Source organism: Cyprinodon tularosa, unplaced genomic scaffold (assembly GCF_016077235.1).
Source record: "Cyprinodon tularosa strain WSP-4 unplaced genomic scaffold, ASM1607723v1 ctg361, whole genome shotgun sequence".
NCBI classification, from domain to species: Eukaryota; Metazoa; Chordata; class Actinopteri; order Cyprinodontiformes; family Cyprinodontidae; genus Cyprinodon; species Cyprinodon tularosa.
The window spans coordinates 203,598-230,484 of record NW_024039076.1 but is presented as its reverse complement, the minus strand read 5'-3'; the positions used below and the strand labels follow the sequence as shown (position 1 = coordinate 230,484).

The following is a 26,887-nucleotide window of genomic DNA, read 5'->3' as shown; positions in this document are numbered from 1 at the left end:
GAATTTCTGATTCACCCCTCACAGACAAAGCATTTAAATGAATCAGTTCTGTGACACATGACAGCCTGAGATCCAAGCTGGATCTAACAGAAACTTTCAAACGTTTGATTGATTAGTTGACTGACTTTATTGATCTCACGGTGGAGAAATGTATATCAGCTCAAATAGAAGGTGTCAAAGGAAGAAAAGGAAAGTCCAGGTGTCCTCCTGACCTGCACTCTTGGAGGTTGTGGGTGTTTACGCCTTTTTAATCCTTTCATTCCTTAATGAATCATTTCATTATAATATATAGTTCTTTTATCTACTCTCATAAATGTCTAGTGATCAGGAGATCATTTAGAAAAGCTTTGAAAGGATGACCCATTCATAGTTAGGAGTGTGCAGAGTGAAATGTTCTAAAACATAAATTGTCTGCCTGTTAACTGTCCATCCACCCCCCTGAAAAAGACAATAGAATCTTTAAATCAGGAAAGGAGGACACAACAAAGAGGCTAAATGGAGGGCATGGCGTCACCAACCATGCAGCGGCGGAGGACAGAGGCCATACAGCTCGCCAGCAGGGGATCAGACACAGCTTTCTCTGCCGACGCGAAGGGAGCCAAACGGTGATTGTTTACTGGTTGACCCATGCTAGAATAACCCGGGTTAACCCGCCAACATCAATGGAAAGAGCCTAAAGACAGTTTACTCAACCTCTGTGTCTGTTACCATAGTAACGTTCTCCCTAGAGCTAATCTGGTCAGTAGCAGGTTTTTCCTCATTAAACTAAGTGTCCTCTCTCTGCCCTCCTTAAAGCCAATCATGAGGTTTTATGCAGGAGATTTTCTCTCGGTATTTTGCGAACAATAAAAATAAAACCCTTTACTAGGTCTGTTAGTACACAACACAACTATGGTAAATCCTTGGGATGTCATTAAAGAATGATTGGCATTAGTTCTCAGTGAATTCAATATTTACAAGTTGAAGGTCATCAGACAACATTTCTGAAATGATGACAGTCTGACCAAAGTCTGACCACTACATGACTGTCACGCACCAACCCCGCTTTGTGATTAGGATCGTTTCTTTTTAAGGAAAATTACAGCTAACAAAAATGCACAATGCAGGTTCCTTTAAGGGATGCTTGAGCAGGTCCTGTGACTGCGGTGCTCCTGCAGCTCTTTCTGAAAAAGATGCAACAAGCAGAAAACCCCCCCAGACCTCACGCCTATAAGACAATATTTATACACTCAACCACAATCACCCTTTAATTAAATGACCCTGAAACTGATTCTGACTGCTGTGGGTTCAATGACATAGTGACTAAAGATCACAGGAAATACTGGAGTTTAAAATCAGTTATCATCTGAAAGGGTCTGGATTTTGCTCCTTTAATTTCTAACAGTATATTTTCATATGTATGTAACCGGGTGGTTTATTGGGTGTAAATTCCCACCCGTTTCGGGCCCTTGAACGCATCAAAGCTCCGTTTCTCTACCTTCACTTCTGCTTTACAGCATTGACAGACTCATTAGCGTATATAGGCACCAGTAGATTCTTTTGAATGAGCGTTGGGAGCCGTGCTGCTACACTAGGATTTGGATCTGGATATTCGGGGCGCTGGAAGAGTTGTGGGTTTTCACTGCAGCATCTGCATATACCCCTGTCTGTGGCTGATGAAGGTACATCATTTTCTTTTACCTTATAGCTTTATTATGGTCGGCAGACACTTTATTGTTGTTTTTTGGTTGTTACAGACTGCTGCTGTTGCTTATTATGCTCTCACCAATGCAACGTGAGATACGTTTTTTTCTAAATTTATTTGATCTTGTCTTATCTTGTGTGTTACTAACGTGGTTTGTTGTGTTTCTAGAGTCTCAGATTGCTTCTTGTTTTGTCACGGGTTCCTGTGCCTTATTGGATTTTAAAATAGAATAATAAAGTTTGTCTTCTAATTGTAAAATAATGCATAAATAAAATATATAGTTTGTATACTAATTCTGTTTCCTCATTTTAAGCCAGACCTACCTATGTACTTTTAATTTGGAGACCTTAGGCCACTTGATGTTATTTTTAGCGGTCTACTAGTTGGTTTAGGGCCACGTCCTCGGTCCCAATCCGGGTAATTCCCCAGTGTTACATGTATATTTACACCAGCCTTATTTCTAGTCCTCATTAGCTGCAGTTTACGTCCCTATGTGTCTGTCTCCACCTACTGGTTGAGCTCTCCTTGATTACAGAGATCTCCTGTTTAAATCATTGCTGACTTTTGTTTCTTTAGAGAACCTCTGCTTTAATTGTAGATTTCAGACTTTTATCAGTTTCTCTGCTTCCTGTTAATTAGTTTTTCAGTAAGCTTATTTGGACCCAGTCTAGAAGTGTTGATTAATACTCTGTGCTGACCTCGTTGTTGCCATAGGTAACGGTCAGGTTGAACCCAAGCCTGGATTGGAGGACTTCCTGGTGCTTTAGATCCTTAAATGGTCGCCTGCTGTGATTGGTTGAGATGTGATACTCCAGATCTCTTTCCGAAAGAGTCTAAAAGCACAAACAAAACAAAAACTGGTTCAGAAACTTGGTTCAGACATCAAGCAATTTATTAAGAAACAAAGGTAAAAATGACCATAAAAAGAAGGACATTTGTGTTCAATTTTTAATTGTTGGGCTGCATGGTGGCATATTGTACAGAAGAGGATTAGGGCCACTGGAAAAAAAAAAAGTTAACTGATTTAAAAAAAAAAATTTCAGTTTAGTATGGGAAAAAAAGTCAGAATTCTGACTTTAATCTCAGGATTCTGGCTTTAATCTCAGAATTCTGACTTTAAAGTCAGAATTCTAACTTCAATCTCAGAATTCTGACTTTAATCTCAGAATTCTGACTTTTTTCTCAGAATTCTGGCTTTAATCTCAGAATTCTGCCTTTTTTTAGAATTCTGACTTTAATCTAAGAATTCTGACTTTAATCTAGAATTCTGACTTTAATCTCAGAATTCTGACTTTAATCTAGAGTTCTGACTTTAATCTAGAATTCTGACTTTAATCTAAGAATTCTGACTTTAATCTCAGAATTCTGACTTTTTTCTCAGAATTCTGGCTTTAATCTCAGAATTCTGCCTTTTTTTAGAATTCTGACTTTAATCTCAGGATTCTGGCTTTAATCTCAGAATTCTGACTTCAATCTCAGAATTCTGACTTTAATCTCAGAATTCTGACTTTTTTCTCAGAATTCTGGCTTTAATCTCAGAATTCTGCCTTTTTTTAGAATTCTGACTTTAATCTAAGAATTCTGACTTTAATCTCAGAATTCTGACTTTTTTCTCAGAATTCTGACTTTTTTCCTCAGAATTCTGACTTTAATGTAGAATTCTGACTTTAATCTCAGAATTCTGACTTTAATCTCAGAATTCTGACTTTAATCTCAGAATTCTGACTTTAATCTCAGAATTCTGACTTTAATCTAGAATTCTGAATTTTTTCTCAGAATTCTGACTTTAATCTCAGAATTCTGACTTTAATCTCAGATTTCTGACTTTAATCTAGAATTCTGACTTTAATCTAGAATTCTGACTTTAATCTAGAATTCTGACTTTAATCTCAGAATTCTGACTTTAATCTCAGATTTCTGACTTTAAATAAAATTTAAAAATCAGTTAACTTTTTTTGTTTTTGTTTTTTCAGTGGCCCTATTCCTCTTCCATAGTATTGTGTATGGTTTTAACGTCTTTGTGTGTCTTTGCCCATATTCTGCTGGAAATAGGCAGCCACTGTGACCCACGGTACAGTAAATGGTTTCCATGGCTGGGGAGCAGAGAAATTAAATGCTGCAGCACTGAGATCCCAGAAAACTGAGGCAGAAGCTTGTGATCCATTCTAGTAAATAACCTTCAACATCTTCACCACTGCTGTGGAGACTGTCTTGTTTTCTCTTTCTAAAAGGATTAAATTAAAAGATAAACTACCTTTTCTTTGATCTTTTATGAGTTAAAGGTCAGTAGCTACAGGTGCTGGTCATAAAATTAGAATATCATGAAAAAGTAGATTGATTTCAGTAATTCCATTTAAAAAGTGAAACTTGTATATTATATTCATACATTACATACAAACTCATATATTTCAGATGTTTATTTTGTTTAATTTTGATGATTACAAATGACAACAAATGAAAATCTCAAATTCATCATATCAGAAAATTAGAATATTGTGAAAAGGTTCAAAATTGATGGCCCCTGGTGCCACACTCTAATCAGCTAATTAACTCAAACCACCTGCAAAAGCCTTTAAATGGTCTTTCAGTCTAGTTCTATAGGCTACACAATCATGGGGAAGACTGCTGACTTGACAGTTGTCCAAAAGACGACCATCGACACCTTGCACAAGGAGGGCAAGACACAAAAGGTCATCGCTAAAGAGGCTGGCTGTTCACAGAGCTCAGTGTCCAAGCACATTAATAGAGAGGCGAAGGGAAGGAAAAGATGTGGTCGAAAAAAGTGTACAAGCAAGAGAGATAACCGCACCCTGGAGAGGATTGTGAAACAAAACCCATTCAAAAATGTGGGGGAGATTCACAAAGAGTGGACTGCAGCTGGAGTGAGTGCTTCAAGAACCACCACACACAGACGTATGAAAGACATGGGTTTCTGCTGTCGCATTCCTTGTGTCAAGCCACTCTTGAACCACAGACAGCGTCAGAAGCGTCTTGCCTGGGCTAAAGAGAAACAGGACTGGACTGCTGGTGAGTGGTCCAAAGTCATGTTCTCTGATGAAAGTAAATTTTGCATTTCCTTTGGAAATCAAGGTCCCAGAGTCTGGAGGAAAAGAAGAGAGGCACTTCATCCACGTTGCTTGAAGTCCAGTGTAAAGTTTCCACAGTCAGTGATGGTTTGGGGTGCCATGTCATCTGCTGGTGTTGGTCCATTGTGTTTTCTGAGGTCCAGGGTCAACGCAGCCACATACCAGGAAGTTTTAGAGCACTTCATGCTTCCTGCAGCTGACCAACTTTTTGGAGATGCAGATTTCATTTTCCAACAGGACTTGGCACCTGCACACAGTGCCAAAGCTACCAGTACCTGGTTGAAGGACCATGGTATCCCTGTTCTTAATTGGCCAGCAAACTCTCCTGACCTTAACCCCATAGAAAATCTATGGGGTATTGTGAAGAAGAAGATGCAATACACCAGACCCAACAATTCAGAAGAGCTAAAAGCCACTATTAGAGCAACCTGGGCTATCATAACACCTGAGCAGTGCCACAGACTGATCGACTCCATGCCACGCCGCATTGCTGCAGTAATACAGGCCAAAGGAGGCCCAACTAAATACTGAGTGCTGTACATGCTCATACTTTTCATGTTCATACTTTTCAGTTGGCCAACATTTCTATAAATCCTTTGTTTTTATTGGTCTTCAGTAATATTCTAATTTTCTGATATGATGAATTTGAGATTTTCATTTGTTGTCATTTGTAATCATCAAAATTAAACAAAATAAACATCTGAAATATATGAGTTTGTATGTAATGTATGAATATAATATACAAGTTTCACTTTTTAAATGGAATTACTGAAATCAATCTACTTTTTCATGATATTCTAATTTTATGACCAGCACCTGTACATGCTAGCATCACATGTCTGTTTAATGTGTATACAAAACAAGTGTTAAATAGCAAAGGTTTCTCACCAGGTTCGGAGCAAATCCAGAGTTATGGGGAACAAACAGTGTGAGTTCAGACTTCCTGTGAGCCAAGATGTCGATGAGCTGCCTGCCTTCGGAGGACGAGCCGCCATAGTCCACCAGCAACTAAAAAACATGTAACCAGAATTAAAAAAGGAAACTTTTCACACTTCTGCAGTACAAAATGTCCCTCCCTCTTCAATCAAACCTCTGCTTGGATCAGTTAAATCCAAACATATTTGGTTAATAGTAGCCAGGAAAGTTTTCCTGAAAATCTTCTTCCATTAATTATGAAAAAAGCCTCACAGCGGGTCATTAGGCATCCCAAATTAGACAGCAAATTTGAATTTAACAGGATCTGCACGGCTTGTAAACTGGGTCAGAACATCTCCAGAACTACAGTCATTGCAGTGAGATCCTGATGAACCAGCGCCACCATCAGAGACAAATCAGTTTCCAGGGAAGTTCTGCTGGTTTTAAGAGAGAATCAGAGCAACAGACTGAGGGCTTCTTTCTGTTGAGGATTAATTTTCTCTGTTCAACCCATGATGCCAGGATCACACATGTATTAATACCAACAATAATGATCTAATACAGTGGATGTTAGACAATCCTGACTCCATCCTGAGAGAAATATCAGATGTTCTGCTGCAACACCTTTGTTTCTAGATGTTGGAGCTTGGCCTGTTTTCCAGTGTAGTCCTGTTTCTCTGACTGTGACTGGCTGGATGTGCTCTCTTCATCCTATGACATGGGAGCTGGCTCGGAGCTCGTCTGCCTGGCTGTGTGTTTCCTGGACGAGGCCGCCTGTGGAGCTGGTTGACAGTTGCCTTTTGTATCTATGCTTCTTTTTCTATGTCTGCTTCTGTCTCCTTGAACCCCAGTCGGCCTCAGCAGATGGCCGCTCACACTGAGCCTGGTTCTGCTGGAGATTTCTTCCTGTTCAAAGGGAGTTTTTCCTCTCCACTGTCGCTACAAGCATGCTTAGTATGAGAGATTGCCTATGAGTCAATGAGTCGATGCAATGAACTTAGATAGAAAACTGAATAGAATCATTCTCTTAGACTTACTGAAGTAAATGTAACTAGTAATTACCCACTTCTGATTTTCAGGCAGGAGTTTTAGTTTCTGTCAGTAGTTTGGCCGATATCATAAGGAGTTACATAAATGTTTCAGAGTTTTGCATAAATTATTTACTTTAAAACAAAATTCTAACTCTAAATTCCACCTGGATTATTATTTTTCCCCATTCTATTGTAAAAATACGACACATTTTGAGTAATTAGCAGAGTGAAAAGTCTAAAAAGCTTAAGTTATAAAGAATGAAACAGGAAGGAAAGTCTTATATGGTCCCACACAGAACAACATACGACCTGGAATAGAACCAAGACCTCAGACTGAGATGAAAAGATCTGAAGACAGTGAGGGAACAGTACTCTCCAGGATCAGATGGGAAAAGTTATACTCTCCAGAATCTCCAGGAAACTCTTCATCAGGATGCATCAAACCCCCCCTTCGCAGCGAGGGATACGTAACATTGGCAGGTTGTTTAAAAAACATTTGATCTCTATCTCAAAGTAATGAACAATAATTGACATATCAAACGTTGGAACCTTTATGGTAAGCTAATTTAACTCAGTAAACTGTACAAGTTCACAACATTTAGTTCAAGCCACTCAAGTCTTTTACAAGATTTTTTTTCTTTAGTCTATGATCATTTTTTGTGGTTCTGTCTGACATTTGCCTACAGTTGGGCAAATCTATCTATCTGTCCGTCTGTGGTGGGACTAATTAATCGCAATAATTTTCTTTTCTAAATAAACCATTTTTTTTATATTCAAACCATTTTGCTTCTAAAATATTCAATAAATAAACATATGAGCTTAGCAACTCAAATATTTATGGTATTTTATTTATTATTTTAGGTTATATTAAGAAACTTTTGAACATTTTTGGAACTTTGAAAGACTACTTCTTTCAATGTATAAATATTACATGTTTTTACATCTACATTTACAACCAGGAGCATGATTGCCTTTGTCCCTTGCTGCTCACGACAGCAAGGGACTGGCAGCTCTTGGTCGATCTGGGGAGGCAGTTGCGATTCCCGGATAACATTGCAGCCACGACACTCCCCCGGGACATGGGGCTCTCATCAACCTCCACCAGGCAGGTTGTGCTGCTTAAACTAACTGTTCCTTGGGAGGACAGAATAGAGGAAGCCCAGGAGAGAGAGAGGGCTAAATATACAGAACTCGTGGCTGATTGCCGGAGGAATGTCTGGAAGGCCCGCTGCAAGCCTATTGAAGTGGGCTGCAGGGGCTTTGCAGGCAGATCTCTACACCGTGTCCTTGGACTCCTAGGGATTTGCGGTCTGCAGAGGCGAAGAGCCACCAAGAACATCTTTGAAGCAGCTGAAAATGCTTCTGGCTTCCTCTGGTTGAGAAGGGGGGAGGCGTGGCGTAGTGTGCTACCTGGACACAAGTCAGGGAACTGCTCTCCCCCGGCTGGGTCGCCCAAGTGGCGGTGTATGACTAGGACCCGAAACACCCAGTGATCTCGGTAGAGTCACTGAAGATGTGTCCAGGTTGCACCGCTAGGTGTATTACAATTCTTTACATGAACAAATAATTCAAACATTTCCTTCCATTAAATATGTACAAAAATGTTTAGCCTTTATTAGTTTAACATTTTCTGTAAATAGTAATAGTAATTGAAGTTCCATTTCTCAAACTGACAGTAGATCTAGGACAGTAGAGCTGCGTCTAAAGCGTAGCGTTTCAGAGCTGAAAGTCGTAGGAGAAGCGGCCGTTCCAACCGTTGCATTTCCGAAATCTCCCGAGTGTTGCCCGACTTTACACGAGTGAATATTCTCAAGCATGTTTTGGTGTTTTTTTCCCCAACGTGTTTTTGTCACATTTTGGTTGTGGTTTAGAGGACCCAAATGCAGAGGCAGAGAGGCTGAGGTGATTTCTTGTAGTTTTAATGCAACCACAAATAATAGAGGCAAAATCCAAAAATCCAACTAAAAATGTGACACAGACCAGAACCATGGTGACATCAGGGGAAAACACGCACAAGGAGCCAGGGAGAGACAAGGTTAGCAGAGAACAGCGGCGACAAGGAACCAACAGGGAGTGAGAGCAGAGGGAGAGTATATGCAGCTGACTGAGACAAAGGCAGGGCTAACGAGCTGACAAGGAGCAGGTGTGAGAGGAGACAACCAGGGAGCCAAGAAGAAAGGAACACACACAGCGGAAAACAACAGAAAAACACCAGAACTAACATAAATCTAGAAACTACAAAATAGGATTTAAACCAATAAAACTAGGAAACATGGAGCAAAGTGAAGGACAGAACCAAAACCATGACAGTCTTTGTTACTGCTATTTAAAAACAACAACAACTTTGAATCATGTTTGAACTGATGCAGTTCAGGCTGTGTTTTAGTCACACAGTTTTGTAATTTATATGTTAAGAAAACAGAAGGTGTTTGCTTTCAAATGATGTTCCACACATGCAATTCGGGCTTAAAGCTCCTCAGTTATTATTAATTTTTTTTCCCCATTTTCTATTTGGGTATGCAAAGACGCAAGGATTACTTCAAAGGTGGATGTTAAGAGGTGTCCTAAAGTGTCAGACTCCAGCAGGAATCAGGATTTATAAATTATTAAAAAAAAAAAGATATGTTTGCATCGTGCTTACAAATTTTTTGTTGCTTGAAAGAGAAAAATTGTTCCTCAAAAACTAGCACAGATTGGTCCAAAGGCAACTATAAACACGCTAAAGTCACTGCCTGGGAGACGCACAACAAGTCCTAACATGACCTGGCAGTTTTTCATGAGAAAAATCTTTGTGTTTATCTATTAAGTTTTATTTATCTTTTACACTAAAAGGTATATTTAATAAAATCACATTCAGTAATTAATTCCACACAAAGAAAAAAGAAAAAACAAACATAAATGAACAACAGATTGTCCTAAATTTTAGAAAGTTTTGCAAAAAATGTCAACAAAACACTAGGAACCCCAAAGAACCAAAGGTTACACTGATCTTTCAGAGCAAAGCTGCAGCAAAATACTTCAGAATGAGTCCTGATCAGATTACAGCTCCTGATCCTGTGATGGTTTTATAAACTCACCTTGTAGAAAATGGAGAAGTTGCTGTTTGTAGCCAGAACACTGGTCAGGACGCCGTTGCAGAAGTCACCGTTTCCAACATAACCCTCAGGACATGAACAGGACACGTCTGCACAGAAACATCAGAATCAGCAGAGAGCATTTCCATTATCATGAGCTGCATCGCAGGGCTATGATTAATGAATCAATTAATTCAGATACTTTAAAAGGTTCCTTTATCTGATATTCATGAATACAAATCTTTTGCTTTATCCAAATCCCTTCAAATGTCCTTAATGGACCTTTTAGTTTATTCATAACCACCTTTTTACCTTCAGTTTTAAAATTATGAATGTTTCTGTGACTCTGAGCCGTTCTGGTTGATTGATATCAGTCAATGTGTGTCAAAGTGATGATTCACCTTTTATCGTTTCTCTGGAAAAACTGAAGTATTGACATGGATGCAGATATAGGCACAGCTCTATCAGCCAAGCTAACCAATCTCCTCGCTCAGTAGATAGCCACAAACTGCTCAAGCTCGTTCTCCAGGTGGCCACAGGTGACGCTTCTTAGACGCTACCTGCGAGGCGAACTATCATGAGGAGAATACATGACCAGCACGCCGTGGAGAAAGCAGCGAAAGATGAGAAGTTGATTGAGGTGACGTGTGTCAGATTTTTGGAGACACTATATTGTCAAAGTGTGCGCAGCACAAACACAGTAACAAATGAGCAAAAAAAAGGTATGACTTTGTCAAAATCTTAAGTAAGAAGACGAAACTACGTGTGATTTTGCAAAAATAAAAAAGTAAACTGTTGGGAGCTGGAGAAATCCCATCTTTCTCCAGCAGAGTCCGCCGTGGATCCTCTGAGGGAGCTCCCTACACAGCTGCAGCTCGTCAAGATCATCAGAGGATCCACTACTTAAGCAGTCTTCAGACCTCGCCTCAACGCCGCAGTGTTGTTCCAGTTGGTCAGCGCTAAAGCGTAGATCCTCTGAGTATCTCCATGACCTTGAATCCAGTCTGGATTCTAACTATTATCTCTGTCTTCCAGGAAACCTGTGCCTCCTCTGAGAAAACTCTGGAAGAGCTAACCTGCCGAGCCGACCCTCTGAGCCAAACCCTGAAGATCCCTCTGAGAAACCTCAAGCAGCTCAGGACTGAGCTGGGACTTCCAAGCCAAGGTCTGTTCTAACAAGACGTGAGACGCTGAAGCAGCTAGCGGACTCTGCTGATGAACCCTTCTCCAGAACCAACAGTGACTCTCCCAAAGTTAACCTCAAGAACCCTCAAGGTACAATCAGTGAACTTCTGGAAGTAAAACCCTGCCAGCAAACCGCTAACTGTGCTGTCTCTCACGCAGACTCCGGTGAACCAGTATCCAGGCCCCGAACCAGAACCAGTACATTCTGTGTGTTTGTGCTTTAATAAACTGTTGAACTCTTCATCCTTGTGTCCGTCAGTGGTGTTCTGCATAACTGGGTCGCCTTCAGTGAACCCATCATGACATAAACCTTTTCTTTTAAATTCTGGAGGTAGCACACATGTATCATGGATGCCTTTGGTAGAATTCAAAAGAGCAAACTTAATCTAGATTATAATCTAGATTGAAAAAAAATTATCAATGCCCACCAAAAATTTTTATTATTTGTTTATATAATTTGTATGTTTTTTATGTAATTATTTATTTTTCGCTGCCCCCGTCTTGCACAGGGAGGTCTGGAGATTTCCTCCAGGGTCTGTGGGTCTGCTCCCCCTAGGGGAATTGTCAGATAGTGTTTTTATGAAAACTGTAAGAATATGTCTAGTCTCTGTCTCTTTGTGCATCTCAGGTGTGTACTTGTATGTCCATATGGATGTAAGGGTGGGATTGTGTCAATGTGACTGGGTGAATGTAAAATTGTTTGTCTACTTGTCAGGTTGAGTGTTTTCCTCCCCGGCCACTGAACATCTTAGGCCCAAGTATGAGCATTTCCTGTCCTGTACCCCTTTTCTTTTGGTCCCTGTAGGGATGGAAACCGAAAACCAGTTGCTTTTCAGAACCGGTTCCATGTGTTCCAATTCCATGGCATTGTTGGCAGCTCGCTTAACGATTCTCTTAAGTTCCAGGCAGCACCAGAGCCTAGCGCTTAGCAGCACGACTTATGTCACGTTTTTTATGCAAGTTACACACATGGCATTAAGTGATCAAGTACGACGTGACCAGGTGTAAGTCTAGAAAAGCAAATCACAAAAAATGGCGTCCCGTCGGGTAAAGCGATCGAAAGTTTGGCTTCATTTTAAGGAAGAGAAAGATGGCAAGAAGGCGCTTGGCAATCATTGCAAAGTGGCAATTAGATCCGCGGAGGAAATGCATCCAACATGCAGAAACACCTGCGCACACAACAATGCATTCATTTTAACGAATGCCGTGTTTTTGATGCTTCCGGACAGAAGCTAAAGTTACACCAGCATGAAAGGCGACTCTGCTGGTAAGTAGCTAGTTTTATATCACTGGCTGTGCTTAATGTGGTTCTGTAGAAGCAGTTTTATTGTCTTATATCAGATCAGAATCAGAAATCAGAATCAGAATATATCCTTACACGTGGCCCTATAATTACTTAGCAACAAAACATGCTGAAGGTCAAGTATGAGTCTTAGCAATAATAAAGTCCGTTATGCCTTATTCGTACATAATCAGATGATGTATGAGGAGGTTTGGCAAAACAGAGAACATCTGTATAAACATTCCTTGAGGGTCGGAGTGACTTTGACACAGACCAGCCCACGTGAATTCCAGTAAGCTTTCGACATGATATTCCTGTGCATGTGCAGTTACGTAATGCAATGTGGAAACTATAAATGCCGCCTAGAATGAACTGAAGGTTGGGGGATAACAGAGTTGTGACAATACAGTGCTGAATGTATGAAGTGTTTTAAGACAGCTGTATGAATTCGGTTTGTAATTAAATGTTTCCCCCCAACGGATGATAAAATGGTGTGAATCGTGGCCTTCTTTCTGTCATAAGGGAATTCTACCAATGAGCTTCCATAGTTCCTAGTAAATCATATGCCATTTCTGGAAATACACCTGTTTCCTACCTCTCCTTCGGGTTATTAAACGTGTTACGAAGTTGCTCCACAGTTCAGGGAGTGAGAGAAAGGTGACGCTTATTATTTAAATCAGGGGGAGATGAGTTTATTTCTCGAAATTGTACAGTAATGCTTTTTCATTAAACATGCCTTCTCCATTAGATTAAGATGACTGTGAGGAGACGGGTAGCCTGGCTGGCAAAGAGGCTGGCAGCTCCCGTTCACTGCCTTCTAGTCGCCGAGGCAGGCGGAAATAGAATGTCCCAGGCGAAGGTAGAGGAATGTCACCGTGCACTCACCAAGGTCATTGTTTCACAGAATCGATAAGGAATCGAATCGTTTCACAGAATCAATAAGGGAATCAGAATCGTGAAAATCGTATAAATTCCCAACCCTGTTGTCTGGTGCGCTGACGGTTCTCTAGGTGCGGGTTTGGGTACTTCAATGGGCACCGTCTCCTTCCTGGTGACTGCCGGGCCTGGTCCTCCTGGCCCTGTGGGGTCCCTACTTGGGCGTGGTTGGAAAAGCCGTCTATATGTAAAATTTTGCTTTGGCCATTTAGTTTTCTGCAACAAAGTCAGCAGTTTAAAAAAAACCCACTTTATCTAATCTCACGCTGCACTTGCGCATCATGGACAGCTTTTGGGCATGAAATTTTTAGCTGAATCTGCCTCATGTTTGCTTCTCACTGCTGCAAGAGTGGCAGTGAGAAGCAAAAAAACTGAACATCTGCATCAATAATACATTTTTGCGCAATATATGCATGTAATAACTTTTTTCTGTCCAAAATAACTAATATAGATCTTTTTCACTGCTGCAAGAGTGGCAGCGGTGCAAAGTTGAGATTTAGATTTAGAATGATAAAAAATCTAAACACCAAATTTCCATCATTACTTCTATGCCAACCAATTACATAATTAAACTGATCTACTCAACCCATCGCCTTCATCCATGGCAAAACATCCTACAATCTGATTGCAAGGAAACTTTAATTAAAGATCTAATTTTGATTAGCAAGACAATCACACATCTTGGCTGCTTTGAAACCTTGAAATAGTATGACTTCTCATAGCTTAGGGAAAGATCAATAAAAAGAAAAATACCACATACTAACTGACAGCTCAAAGACTTGTATGATAGAAAGCTGACGTTACTGCAAATAAATGAGCCTTCCCTGGCGTTAAATAGAAGCAAAAAGGCATCAGACACCTCCACCACATCTCGATCGGAACAATCAACATTTTAACAGATCCTGACAAAAAGGCGTTCCTCCGATATATTCATCTAAAAATGTCCATCAGAGCAAAAACAGGCCTTATTAACACCCTGAAAGGACAGCTAATGACAGCGGGCAAACCAATTAAAAAGACCATTCTAAGATATGCACAATCCTATATCCTCTAATGACGTTGTACCTCACACTTCAAAAACAACAAAAAAACTGAACATCTGCATCAATAATACATTTTTGCGCAATATATGCATGTAATAACTTTTTTCTGTCCAAAATAACTAATATAGATCTTTTTTCCACTTTAAAAAAATGAAAAAGTCTAGAGAGCTGTACTGAATTAAATCTCTTTTTGTATACACTTGTGTATAAAAAAATGACAAAATAAAATCTGTCTAACTCTGTCTAAGTCTGTCTCTAATAAACTAATTATTGCACAGGACAACGTTTACACACCCCAGAGGCCCATCATGGGAACAGCTGTTTGCACAAGCATGCATCAGTGCTATTACCAGGTGAGCCCTAAGTAACACATAGAGTTCATGCACAGCAAAAAAGGAATGAAATAAAACTAAAACAGACCTAAACTGGGGACAATCACTAAATGGGGAGCGTTTGTCATGATTGTTGCACTTGATTGCTCATTTCATTCACCAGCTCTACCCTGTTTTCTCATCACTGCTCATCTGTTCCACCTGTTCCTGCTCCTATTTATGCTGCCCATTTCCACTACTCGATACCACATTATTCTTGAGTGTTTGGTTTTGAGAGTTCTCTAGCATTTTCTATAGTGTTCTGATTGCCCGTTCCTGACATGTTTCTGTATTTGCACTTTTGAGCCTGCCTGCCCCTGTCTGATCTGTTTGCTTGGCCTGTATTCAGACTCTCAGTGGGTTCTTCTGTGGACTGAACCTGTATCTGCCTCTTGACTTCACCCTGTGTATTATCTCTGCAGCCTTCTAGGCTTCCGTGTCTGGAGCTTCCTGACAGCATTTGCTGTGTCTTGTCAGCCGACCGCCGGGCATCATCCTTGTTCTCTGGGCACGGACTGAACTGTCAAACCAGGTTAGTGACTCGCGTGTTCATAATCAATCTCCATCAGATTCTTGTGGCACTAACCTGTGGTTCTCTCTTATAGACATTCCTGTTATAGAGGCCCAAGCCACTGATTCCGCGTATCCAAAGCCCCTTAATCTAAATAAATATTGTAAGTTATTCCACTGTCGGTCTTGCCTCAATTGTGGGTCCTCTGTTCTGAGTCCATATTAGGTTGAGGTTTCAACTCACAAGCATCTAGAACTCTTTCCTGGACCTTATTCCAAAGGAATCACACAGGCAAACTCATCATGAGTCAAATAGCAAAACACAAAAAACATAAAAACAGACTGAAAAGACCCAGGCAAACAAAGGTGGAAGACCTGTGCAAGTCATTTATTGGTATTTGCCTTGGAATGTGTCGCAATGGTGATAAAAAAAACATCAGCGCTCCAACAGATTGGTCTCATGCGGGACGCCAGAACTGGAAAATATAGATCCTTGATAGGTGTCGTAATATTTTAAGAAAAATAATGCGACAAGTCTAGTTGCCTCCAGAATATGAGGATTTAAACATTGAATGTACTCAGTTTCAACATCGTGTTAGCAGCAGTTAGAGAAGAGGAAGAAGGGAGGCCAACAACAGATGCTGTTTTGTAAAAAGGAACTTTGCATAGCGAGCAAAGCGTAGACTAAACACCCTGTAGGTGAAAACCACAGGGAGTGGCTGAGGAAAACAACTTTTGCTCATATGGGTGAGAGGATCCACAAAACATGCTAATGGAGCATTTAATCAGATGGAAAAGAGCCCAAAACTGCTCAATACCCGAGCTGGAAGACAAGGGAACAATGGAGCAAAGGAGAGCACCCCCTAAAACACCAGACGTCCATCAGTCATAGTCTTGATTTAGTCCAGAATTAGTTGCTAAAAATTGGGCTGTGTTTGGTTGGTCTGATTTTGATACACTTTAGTCCAATAATAGACGTTGAAAGCCCAATGTTCAAAGTTTTTTTCGACGATCGGAAAATTATGGCTTTTCACCTTTCAACCCAATGTAGACGTTGTTTGGACATAAGTCATGTCGTCTTTTCAATGTCTTTTTATAACCTATCTTTGCTCAGTGGTGCCAAAGACAAGTGTCTGTAGCGGATAATGGGGACAACCAGCAGCCTGATTAGCTGAGGTTCCTTAAACTGGGCTGCTGTTCCCAGCCTTCTGCACAGAATACCCAATCGTAGTAGTGGGGGAAAGTTGACCTGACTGCCCAGGGCCCAAGTAGGAAGAGGGTTTCCATGAAAACCCTATTTTTTTTTTCATGTTGTAATTTTAAATGATTTGGGCCCTCTGATTTAAGCTGATTTAGCTGATTTAGACGGGCCAAATAAACCAATCAGATCAACGAAGCATATGACGTACTAACAGAGCGACAATGAAGAGGAGCCAATTGATAGATCAAACTCTTGCCGAAACCAGTCGGGAGAAGAGCAAAAAAATCTTTTCCTCTGAGAAAAGCCTCCAGAGCAGTGTTTTGCTCTTCTTTCAGTGAAGAAATACTCTGTAATTCCGATAAAACTTGCTCGATAGCCACGCTAACGCTAGTTTCATCGGCTGAAGCCGCCATGTTCTTTAGACTGAACTGTCGCACTTCTCGTTGCGTCACACCTCAACCCGCCTCAAAGCCTACGCTGATTGGACGTTCTTTGGTGAACGGCTCCAAATTTTCTTTAACGGAGAGTCTCCAGACTGATTAGCGAGTGAAACCTTGAAAGCTCGCGAGATCAGGATGGTCTCACGAGGCTACCTCCGATTACCTGATGTCATAATTTATTTAAGTTATATATTAACATCAACTGAGAGAATAGACTTTATGTCAACGTCCATCCAACCCCTTCTGGAAGCCGCCACTTGGCAGCAAAAAAATGGTTTAGTGTGTCCGAGAAAAACTGGTGACAAGTGTAATGTCAGTGAGCCCAGATTAACCTTGGACCTGGGAGCTACACATCATGCTCCCCTAAAAGTATAAATCAGGGCATTAAATGAAGGAGAAGAAAGAAAAAGAGGGCAGAAAGAGGAGAGGCAGCTGCTTTCTTTCCCAAAGGTCAACAAAATCTGCCTGAAGTTTCAAGCTGATCCTGCAGAGACTGAATGGTGATGGAGCCCCAGCTGCTGAGCTGAGGGTTTAAGCAGGAAGCAAGTGGAAGCCAAATACTGCCTGGAGGTAAAGGGAACCCCTGACATTAGCATGCTGCTGTTTAGAGCAAAAAAAAAAATTAATTATCAATCTAATCCTGCATTGAAACAATCCACAAAATCATCTACCAGAACTGATTCCCCCTGTGGTATGAATAATCTGTCTGCTTCCCAAAAATATTTAATAAATTCTGTCCTGAAGTTCCACCATAAGTAAGGGTTAGGTTGTTAGTTGAGAAGGTTATTTTTGATTGCCTGTAGCAAAGTTTGTTTAAAACAACATATTAAAGGTTTGCACCAAACTGCTAATATTTAACAGATTGAAATTATAATTGGAAGCTGAGATGAGAATGAGAATTACCGTTAGCTAGTTTGGCAATCTGACTGTATGATCTGGCTGATTTTTCTCTGTAAAGTGCCTTGAGATGAAGTGCTGTGATAAACTCATTTGAATTTGATAAATAGGATCCAGATGATTGTTGGGTTTAAATTTTGATGCACAGCCATATTACATACGTCATAAAAACATGCTTCATTTTAGCCCTCCTTTCGTTTATGTAGTATCTATCATGAAAACCTGGGCTGCAATGTTGATTTGCCTTTTGCTTCCCTGTTTACTGTTTTGATGTGGAAAAAAATGTCTATTGTATTCTCCTTGATGTTCTGTGATCAGCGAAAACATCTCATTAAATGAATCATGTAACCTTGCATTTCACTGTGTAGCTGTTAAAACAGCTGACTTGATTAGTGAAAAGGGGTGTGACCAAGGGTGCCACCAGCGCGTGGCCGAGGGTGGCCACGGCCACCCTGGCCTATGCCCTAGCCACCCCACTGGCCCCCCTACTGGCCAGTGTAAATTGTAGTAGCATCGGTTTAGCGTTTCACTCCATTATCCACCCAGCAAAGCAGCCGCTCTCCCTGTCCTTCTCGCACACTGTAGTCCTCCTGCTCTCCCCCTCCCTACCCGATATTTTCTTGCACATGCGCAAATGAGCTACCGGTACAGATGGCGCTTTAGGTACAGATCAGATACTCACACCGCGCTTGTGCGCTCGGAGAACAACAGGTCAGCCCGTGCGCACGCTTTAACGATGAGAAAGCATATCAAACTAACAGTAAGTAAATAAGTCAAATAATTTGTTTGAGAAAGAAAAGGGGGATATGTGAACTGTAACATTATACTGTTAAAGCAGCTTTTAGTGTGTTTCTGACATAGTTATGTAGCTATCTGGATGAGTTGGTGATTGTGGATGGCTGGTCAATTTTCAGACATGAAGAGAAAGTCCACAGACATCTGTTCTGATTTTAAGAAGAGAATTACAGCAGAAGCAGAGAAAGAGGATGAGGAGAAGAGAGAGGAGGAGAAGGAGGAGGAGGAGAGAGAGGAAGGGATAACTCTTATGAATAGAGAAACTGACAATATTCTTAATTGTTATTGTCGAGTTCATAAAATTTAGGTTTTTGCTTAAGAAGAACTGAAATACAAAATTTATGGATACAATTTCTGCAGAAAGGAGAGACAGTTGAACCCCAGACTGTCTCCCACTGGACCTCCTCCGCAGAGCGTTTATTAACAGAACATGACGCATGGTTACAAACAGAGTATTGTTCTGACAGAACAATTGATCAGTTCATGAAGACAGAATGCTCCATCAGAATGACAAGGCAGGATGGTCTCATGACTGAATCATGACACAGGAGTGGAGCATCCCCTCGCACAAATGTTTTCTAAGCACATTAATTTTATAATCATCACTGAATAAACCTAACAGGTATGTCCTTTGTCAGTTTGCTTCTTATGGAAAATAAGAATAAATAAACCAAACCAAAAATAAAATTTCAGTGGTTCTTTAAAGTGTGATGGACTTGCTTCGGTTGCGGATAAAAGAGTGTAACTCTGATATTTCATCATAAGAATTATTTCTGTATATGAATAGAATCTAAGGTGGATCATGCACTTGTAGCTGGGTACCTCTGAGCCTGTAGCAGTAGGCGTCGTACTTGCTGCTCTGGTCCACCGGGTCTTTGTACATAACTAAGCCCACGTGGTTGTCTCCACATTTGACAGAGGGGAAGCGGATCGGGTATCCTACCCTCCCTCCTTCTATCCAGCCAGCAACACACAGATGCATCCCGAGCTGCAGAGACCAGACAGAAACAACAGAGGCAGAAAGACATTAATATCTGATCTCAAAGGAAGGAGATACCATCATCATGGGTCCAGTGGTAATTTTTGTGCTGTCTGTGCTCAAACTCTAATCTAAGATAGAGTTATATTAATCTGGGAGGAAATGAAAAATCCTTTATAGAGACCAATCAAAGGTTAGAGGTTTATTTTGAAAGGCAAAGATATTTATAACAGGATTCATGGCTGCTTATAAACAAACCTGTTTGATCAAACTGAGATCGATCTCTATCTCCCTGCACAGCTTCAAACTTTTTCTGGTAGATATGAATTTACTGATGAAATAATGCCGTTCTGAAGCAAAAACTCTCACTCTGGTTATTTTTACAGTTTTTCTAAAAAAAACAGCTTTTAATAGCTTATCCAGGATTCCTCATGCAGGAGTGAATCCTGCAAAATCAAAACTCTATGCAGTCAGCTGGGTTTCCTTTGACAGAAAACCTTTAACCAACCTGACTGTATGATCTGATTAAACTGTCTCTATAAAGTGTCTTTAGATGATGTGTTACATAAATGAACTGGATTAATTAATCTTGAAATGTCACTAACCCTAATGATTTCCTTTTGAGGTTGGACTAAAACTTTCTGGTGGGTTGATTTAACGTCATCATGCCAAACCAAATGGGATCCTATGGCCGATCGAAAGGCATCTATATACGAACCTTTCATTCACCGTATCAAACAATCTTAAATAAAGAAGGACAGAGGTCTCCTCCTTCCTGAACCCTAAGTTTACCTGCTGAGCATCTCCCAGCTGTTGAAACGTGGCCAGGGTAGCGTCCTCAGCCTGGCAGCCCATCGTTGCCTGGGTGAAGTTCATCATGTACTTCCCCTCTGGGGAGCGCAGGTGGAACACTCCCCCTGTGTTTGCTGAAGAACAATGGTAGGTTAAGCTGACCTTGAAACACTGAAATCTGTCTGCTCCAAGGAGCGGCACCTGACCGAAAACGTGCGTAATAATGGCTTCCAACGAGATCCATGATTAACAAGGTCATCAATCAATATACTGTCACCATGGTTACAAGGATGTTACAAAAGCTTGCTGCTGAGGATTCAGTGTACATCATAGATATATCCTTGGATACTGCATTTGGCTCACTGGTTTAGATAAGTTGCTATGGTAACCTTAAATACAAGAAAAAAAATTATGCCACAGCCGTGTTACTATAGTAACAGCTTTTGTTAAAACACCTAGCTCTATTTAATAAGTTCTACTGATGTGACGCCATGGTAACCATGGTGATAATTTGGTGTTTCCCCTCAGAATTGGTTTCTGAATGGCGCATGAATTGTTGGTCCCCCTATGGATGAGTTACAGGAACTACAGGCAGACAGCTGAGGGTCCGCTGGAACAGTGTACGCTGTGTTATAGAACACTGCCACGACTCGTTAATGTAAACTCACTCTTTTTTTAAGTAATGAAGTACTTTGGTTAAGGAGATGATAAACAGGGGGTTAGCCCCCCCCTTTGTAAGTAAGTGCTATTACTACAAATATGTTGTTTAAAAAGCCAGAAATACTAATTTGTCCTTTTCATGGCCAAAGTTTTCAAATAAAATAAAGGTTTTCATCAAATCTGCACCATCTAGGTCACCTTCGAAGGAGCACAGTGCAAGTTTCAGATCACCCGTGTTCTCTTGCATCAGTGGCAGCAGAGATTTAACAGAATAGCTGAGTGAATGAGAACGAGCAGGGCATCGAACCATGGCCACACCCATACAGAAAATCTGACCTGAATCACTGCTTCAGGAACTGACTAATCGAGTTGCAACTATCCTCTATTAAACAAAGAGCCAACTTTAATGAATAGATCTACTTTAATGTTTTTTAATGCTTACTGTCGACAGGCTGCAGCCATGTCCCAAATTCTTTGTTTTCCAGCCACTTTTGTTGAAATTTGTATTTTCCCATTCTCTAGGCTTAACATACTGTCAACTGGAAGCAGTTCCACACAAATATATTGTGATATAATATATCGATTAAGTTGTTTTTATAAATTCATTAAATAATAAAAATGCTGCGATAATCACATATAATGAATTTCAATGCCAATGAAAGCATAAAAATGTATTTAAAAAAAAACATTTAATGACCGGCGGAAACTCCGTGCCCCTTTTCCACCGGCTCCACTCGGCCTGGCTCTAAACTCCACTCACCAGTTTTCAAACACTTCCATTGCTGCTTTTTCACTGCTGTCTTTTTTCATTACTGCCACTACTAGAAAAGCAGTAACAGATACATCACAGGGGTTGATGTTAAGGATTTTAACCACTTGCCCTTTGGGTAATTGACTTTCACATTTCATTTGCCCAGAAACAATTTTTACTTGCCCAGTATAATGTTTGATAAATATAGTTCCTAATATTCATTTTTGTATATATCAATGAAACATGTTTGTTTTTTAAATGTTTTTCGTAATGCAGTATTTTTAAAGTTTCCAGATTCCTGCAGTGTCTATGCATGCGTCAGATAGTGAACTCAAGCCTCCATTACGGTGTTAACATGCTTTTCAATCCTTCCTCACATTCCTTTCAAACTAAACTTTGCTTTAAACTGTTGTGTGCTTGGAAAAATATTAATTGTAATGTTAAAAATCTAAAAAAAACTTGACAGGTTAAAAACTTAAGATAAATCACAAGATAGAAATCAATGTCACAAATGAATAACTTTTATTTTAGAGTCACGGTATGTTTATACAAGATAATACTATAAATATAATGTAATTTAATATAATTTTTTAATGTATGACCTGCATCACTGTACAGAAGACTGCCATATGATAGCGCTTTCTAGCTTGTTTATCGTTTTGGTAACTACATCAATATTACTGCTAGGTGGAAAAAAATGACGTAATCTAGCGGAAAATCACTCGGCTTTTTCAAATCACGCGAGAATGTGTACAAAACAACAAAAATGGCACCGGCAACGCTTCTGGGTCATTTTTTTTATTGAATGTCGGTGATTTTAAAGTAATTTTTAGTGATAAATAATTTTGTTTTTGCGATCATTGCACCCAGTGGGCAAATGCAATGAAATTTGTACTCTCCCGACAATAAAAAGTACTTGCCCCGGGAGATCGGGCGATGGTTAACATCGAGCCCTGCATCAGTGGTATAAAGTAGAACCAGCCCAGGTAGAGCCGGTAGAAAAGCAGCAAAATGAAAATATACCAGGGAATGGGGTATGGTGAAGGTGGCCCACATCCAATATAAAATCAAAACAGGAAAGTGATGCGTTACCATGGTAATGGAGGTCCTTGCAGGTGGCCACAGGGTCACAGCCTCCGTTCTCTTCCAGGCAACGGTCAACAGGGGGCTCCACTTTCTCTAGACACTGGACTCCATTACCCACATACCCTGGGAGGCACTCACACCTCCGCTCATTCTGAAGGATCCAAACACAACAAGTTTCTGTTTCAGATTGAAATGTTCACCTCTCCTATAGTCATTAAATAAATCGATGCATTTTACATGAATTCATCAAAGATGGTGTTATTTTCACACAGACGACGTTTGCTTCAAACATGTCAAAGTCTGATTACACACCTTTCATTTTTATCTTGGTGTTTAATTCTTATTTTCTGTCTGTAATCTAACTAGAACTTTTGTTTAAAAAAAACGACCTACATAAAATTGCTTATGGCTGTGTGTGTTGATAACATGATATTGATATGTTCTAGAATATTTTGTGGACAAAAACGTTAATACTGATGATCAATGTTATAATTTCAAGGGCACCCTCATAAGAGATTTTATCATAAGCCATTACTTTGATGCAGACCGGGCGCATTAACCTAGCTGCTGTTTACCGCCCGCCCCCCAAAAAGAGAATAAATAAAAAGAAAAAAGGAGATAAATTCTTAATATATTACGCCACGACTTATGAGTAACTTACACTTAACGTATGTCAACGATCCGATAACTTAACTGTTACTTATGCCTTTCTACTTAGCTGTGTTTCTGTTCTTGATTAAGCTACTATAGAAGCTATTACTGTATTAAACTTTTACTTTTCTCTCACATAGAAAGCATTCCTGGATCATTGATTTTTTTGTGTGTTCTCTGTCTGCCCAAGGTGCCAGTCTAGGCCACCAACTGTCCACTGAGGCTTCTAGCTCATTCAGGAGGAGTGAACTCTGCAAGCAGTGACTTGATAGCCGCGTGAGACCATCCTGATCTCGCGGGCTTTCAAGGTTTCACTCGCAGATCAGTCTGGAGACTCTCCGTTAAAGAAAATTTGGAGCCGTTCACCAAACGAACGTCCAATCAGCGTTCACTGCATGAAAAGTGGGATTTTCGTCAATATGCGGCACTGTAGATTGTCGTGGAACTTCAGGTTAGCGGCAGTTTACGACAATTTGCAGGCTTCGCCGAAAACTCCCGTAAATTGTCAGAAATTGACGTGGACTCTCTTAGGCAGTGTTCCCCCCATGCCTCCCCCCCATGGAATTCTAGGGGAGGCTTTAACATGTAAATGAACATGCTGTGAGCTATACAAATGCAAACCAGGGTTACAGGGGGGGTTTTACTAGGTAAGAATACAAAGAGATCAGGCTCAGTATAGCCTCTTACATTTTAGCTTGAATTGATTTATTTAATTAAAGTATAGAGACCAAAACAGATCTTTAGCTGACAGAGCAATACATTTAGAGCAGTAATTATAAAAAAAAAAAATTGCATTTAAGATAAAAAATAAAATGTTGTCTGTCAATATGCTCAATTCACAATTACTTAAGTGGAAAAGTTTCAAGAAATGAGTCTGAGATGATTCACTTTATAAAATGTGGCATTATCCTGTTGGAAGTGGCCATCAGAAGATTGGTACACTGTGGTCATAAGGTCCGGCCAGGTCAAGATCCGCAATTGCAATCGCACCAAACAGGAAAAAGAACATCGACAAATTCCGGTTCGTCAAATTAAAATATAGCAGCAACAGATCGGTGACTAGAAATTATAGCACAATTCTTATATATATATAAAAAAAAAAAACTAACACCGTTTATTTAAATGACTGGATCCAAACTATTGGTTATTCACCAACGAGGAAGCAGATTTCTCATCTCCATCAAAATATTTATTTTATACCGAGGGACTTAAACTTTAATCAAATCCATTCAAAAGAAACTTCTTATTACAGGAATGAAAAGAGATGCTGAGTTTGGAAGTAGTGAACAAGTTCATTAAAAAAGCAGTTTTGAATTATCCTTATTCCCGTTACAAAAATCTACAAAAATCTATATATATATTTGGGCAGAAACTGAACATATGCTGGATGATGGTGGGATTTTTTTAATATGTCATATTAAATTAAGCGCTCACAGGGTTCATACAGGAATGAGATACTCTAATTTAATGCTATTTAAATGCTATTAGAAATGATTTTAATGCCATCAACAAGAACCATGTACACAAGTTATAGTGTACATGAAATATGAAGGAGCTGTAAGCACAGTTCCATGACTCCTGTATGTATGTAAACACACACACACACATATATACGTATATATATATCCTCTAGCTTTTTCTCCGCCCGGAGCGATATAATATATCTGACGAAATTGTTTTTATAAGCATTTTTTATTAAAGAATTATAAATAATTCGATAAACATATTTAAATAATTTTAGTGCCAATTAAGGCCTTGATAAAAAAAAAAAAAAAGAATGATTTTTTAATTATTTTTATTGATCCGCGGACACCCTGGTTCATCTCGCGCATGCTCTGTACGATCTCCAAGAAACTCAGAGCGGCGGGGCTGGATCCACAGTGGAGGATGGATGCTTTGCTTTGTGCAGGCGGTCTGGAGCGGAGAATGGGGGATTTCGGGGTAAAACTCCTCTTGGACGCGATGGCGACTCTGCATCGAACAAGACGAACTCAAAGAAGAGATGCTAGCGGTAAATATATGTTTGATTACTGCCTGCTAAGCTAAAAGCGGCCTAGCCTGAGCTACGGCTAATAGCGGCTAATAGTAGCCTTGCAAGAACAAGCTTTATTAAAGTGTATTTTTTGTGATTTACAGGAAGCAGTACGCCGTCTTCACAACTCGGAGACTAATTGCAGGCGCTATGAACCGGAGCAAGGGTAAGATTTAAAGAATATGCTTTCATTCTGCGGTAAAAGGTAATGGATACCGATCATAGCTTTTACATTTTGTTTTCACAGGCCTCCTATTTGCTCGGAGCCATAATCAGCAAGTCCAGATTTGCACGATGTTGATAAAGACGACATTGTGTGTAAGTGACTTGTTTTAATGTTTTCTCCTTCCTTGTTACTGTGACTTGCGTTTGATTTTTTATTTATACCACTCTCATTTAATTGTTTTCCAGCTGCCTGTAAGACGTATTTTGAGACGGTACGCAGGAGCTTCAGATATAATAAATATATGAATGAATAAATATATGAATGAATAAATAAATAAATATATATATATATATATATATATATATATATATATATATATATATATATATATATATGAATAAATATATATATGTAAATTTATATGTAAATATATATATATGCCAACCAATCACGAGCGACTTTACTTGTTTAAAAAGAAGTGGTTCCGTCCAATACTCAGTAAGAAAATTAAAGCCTGGCGTGGCCACGTGTGGTTTTGCTGCCAATCACGAGCGATTTCATTTGTTTGAGAATAGTGGTTTCAGCCAATACTGAGAAGGTTATTCAAGCCAGACCTGGCCAGCCGCGCGGGTTTGCTGCATTCATATGCTAATTAGGGCCATTAGTACAGCTGATCGCTCTCCACATACGTCATGGTACGTTTCCGACAATTTGTGGCACGACAAACGCGGACAAGCACGGGTTGCAAATTGTCGGAAACTGACGAAAATCAGGCAGATCTGCGGGAGTTTACGGGGGTTTACGGGGACGAAAATCTCACTTTTCATGCAGTGGTTGGCTTTGAGGCGGGTTGAGGTGTGACACAACGAGAAGCGCGACTGTTCATTCTAAAGAACATGGCGGCTTCAGCCGATGAAACTAGCGTTAGCGTGGCTATCGAGCAAGTTTTATCGGAATTACAGAGTATTTCTTCCCTGAAAGAAGAGCAAAACACTGCTCTGGAGGCTTTTCTCAGAGGAAAAGATGTTTTTGCTCTTCTCCTGACTGGTTTCAGCAAGAGTTTGATTTATCAATTGGCTCCTCTTCGTCGTCACTCTGTTAGTACGTCATATGCTTCGTCGATCTGATTGGTTTATTTGGCCCGTCTATCACCAACATAGGCCAATCAGCTAACCAATATTTTCGCCCCTTCCCAAAATTACTTCAACGGAAAGTTTCCAGATGGATATGCGGAGCATATCCATCTGGCGGAGTCAGGTTAGTGACTTGATGCAGTCTGCTGGGTTTCCTTTAACTCCTTAAAGGTTTTAAACAAACTGA

The 26,887-nt window shown here is 40.1% G+C and overlaps 1 protein-coding gene across 1 annotated transcript in view; it reads right to left on the bottom strand.

Annotated features, from left to right (window-relative positions):
• stab1 (stabilin 1) overlaps nt 1-26,887 on the bottom strand; it is a 180,894-nt gene that overhangs the window by 17,080 nt on the left and 136,927 nt on the right. The window contains exons 60-65 of the mRNA XM_038295866.1: nt 22,725-22,869; nt 20,222-20,355; nt 19,273-19,438; nt 9,794-9,900; nt 5,659-5,778; nt 2,383-2,517 (exon numbers count right to left, since the gene is read on the bottom strand). Coding sequence (XP_038151794.1) covers nt 2,383-2,517; nt 5,659-5,778; nt 9,794-9,900; nt 19,273-19,438; nt 20,222-20,355; nt 22,725-22,869 — 807 coding nt within the window. The remainder of the gene's footprint in view (nt 1-2,382; nt 2,518-5,658; nt 5,779-9,793; nt 9,901-19,272; nt 19,439-20,221; nt 20,356-22,724; nt 22,870-26,887) is intronic.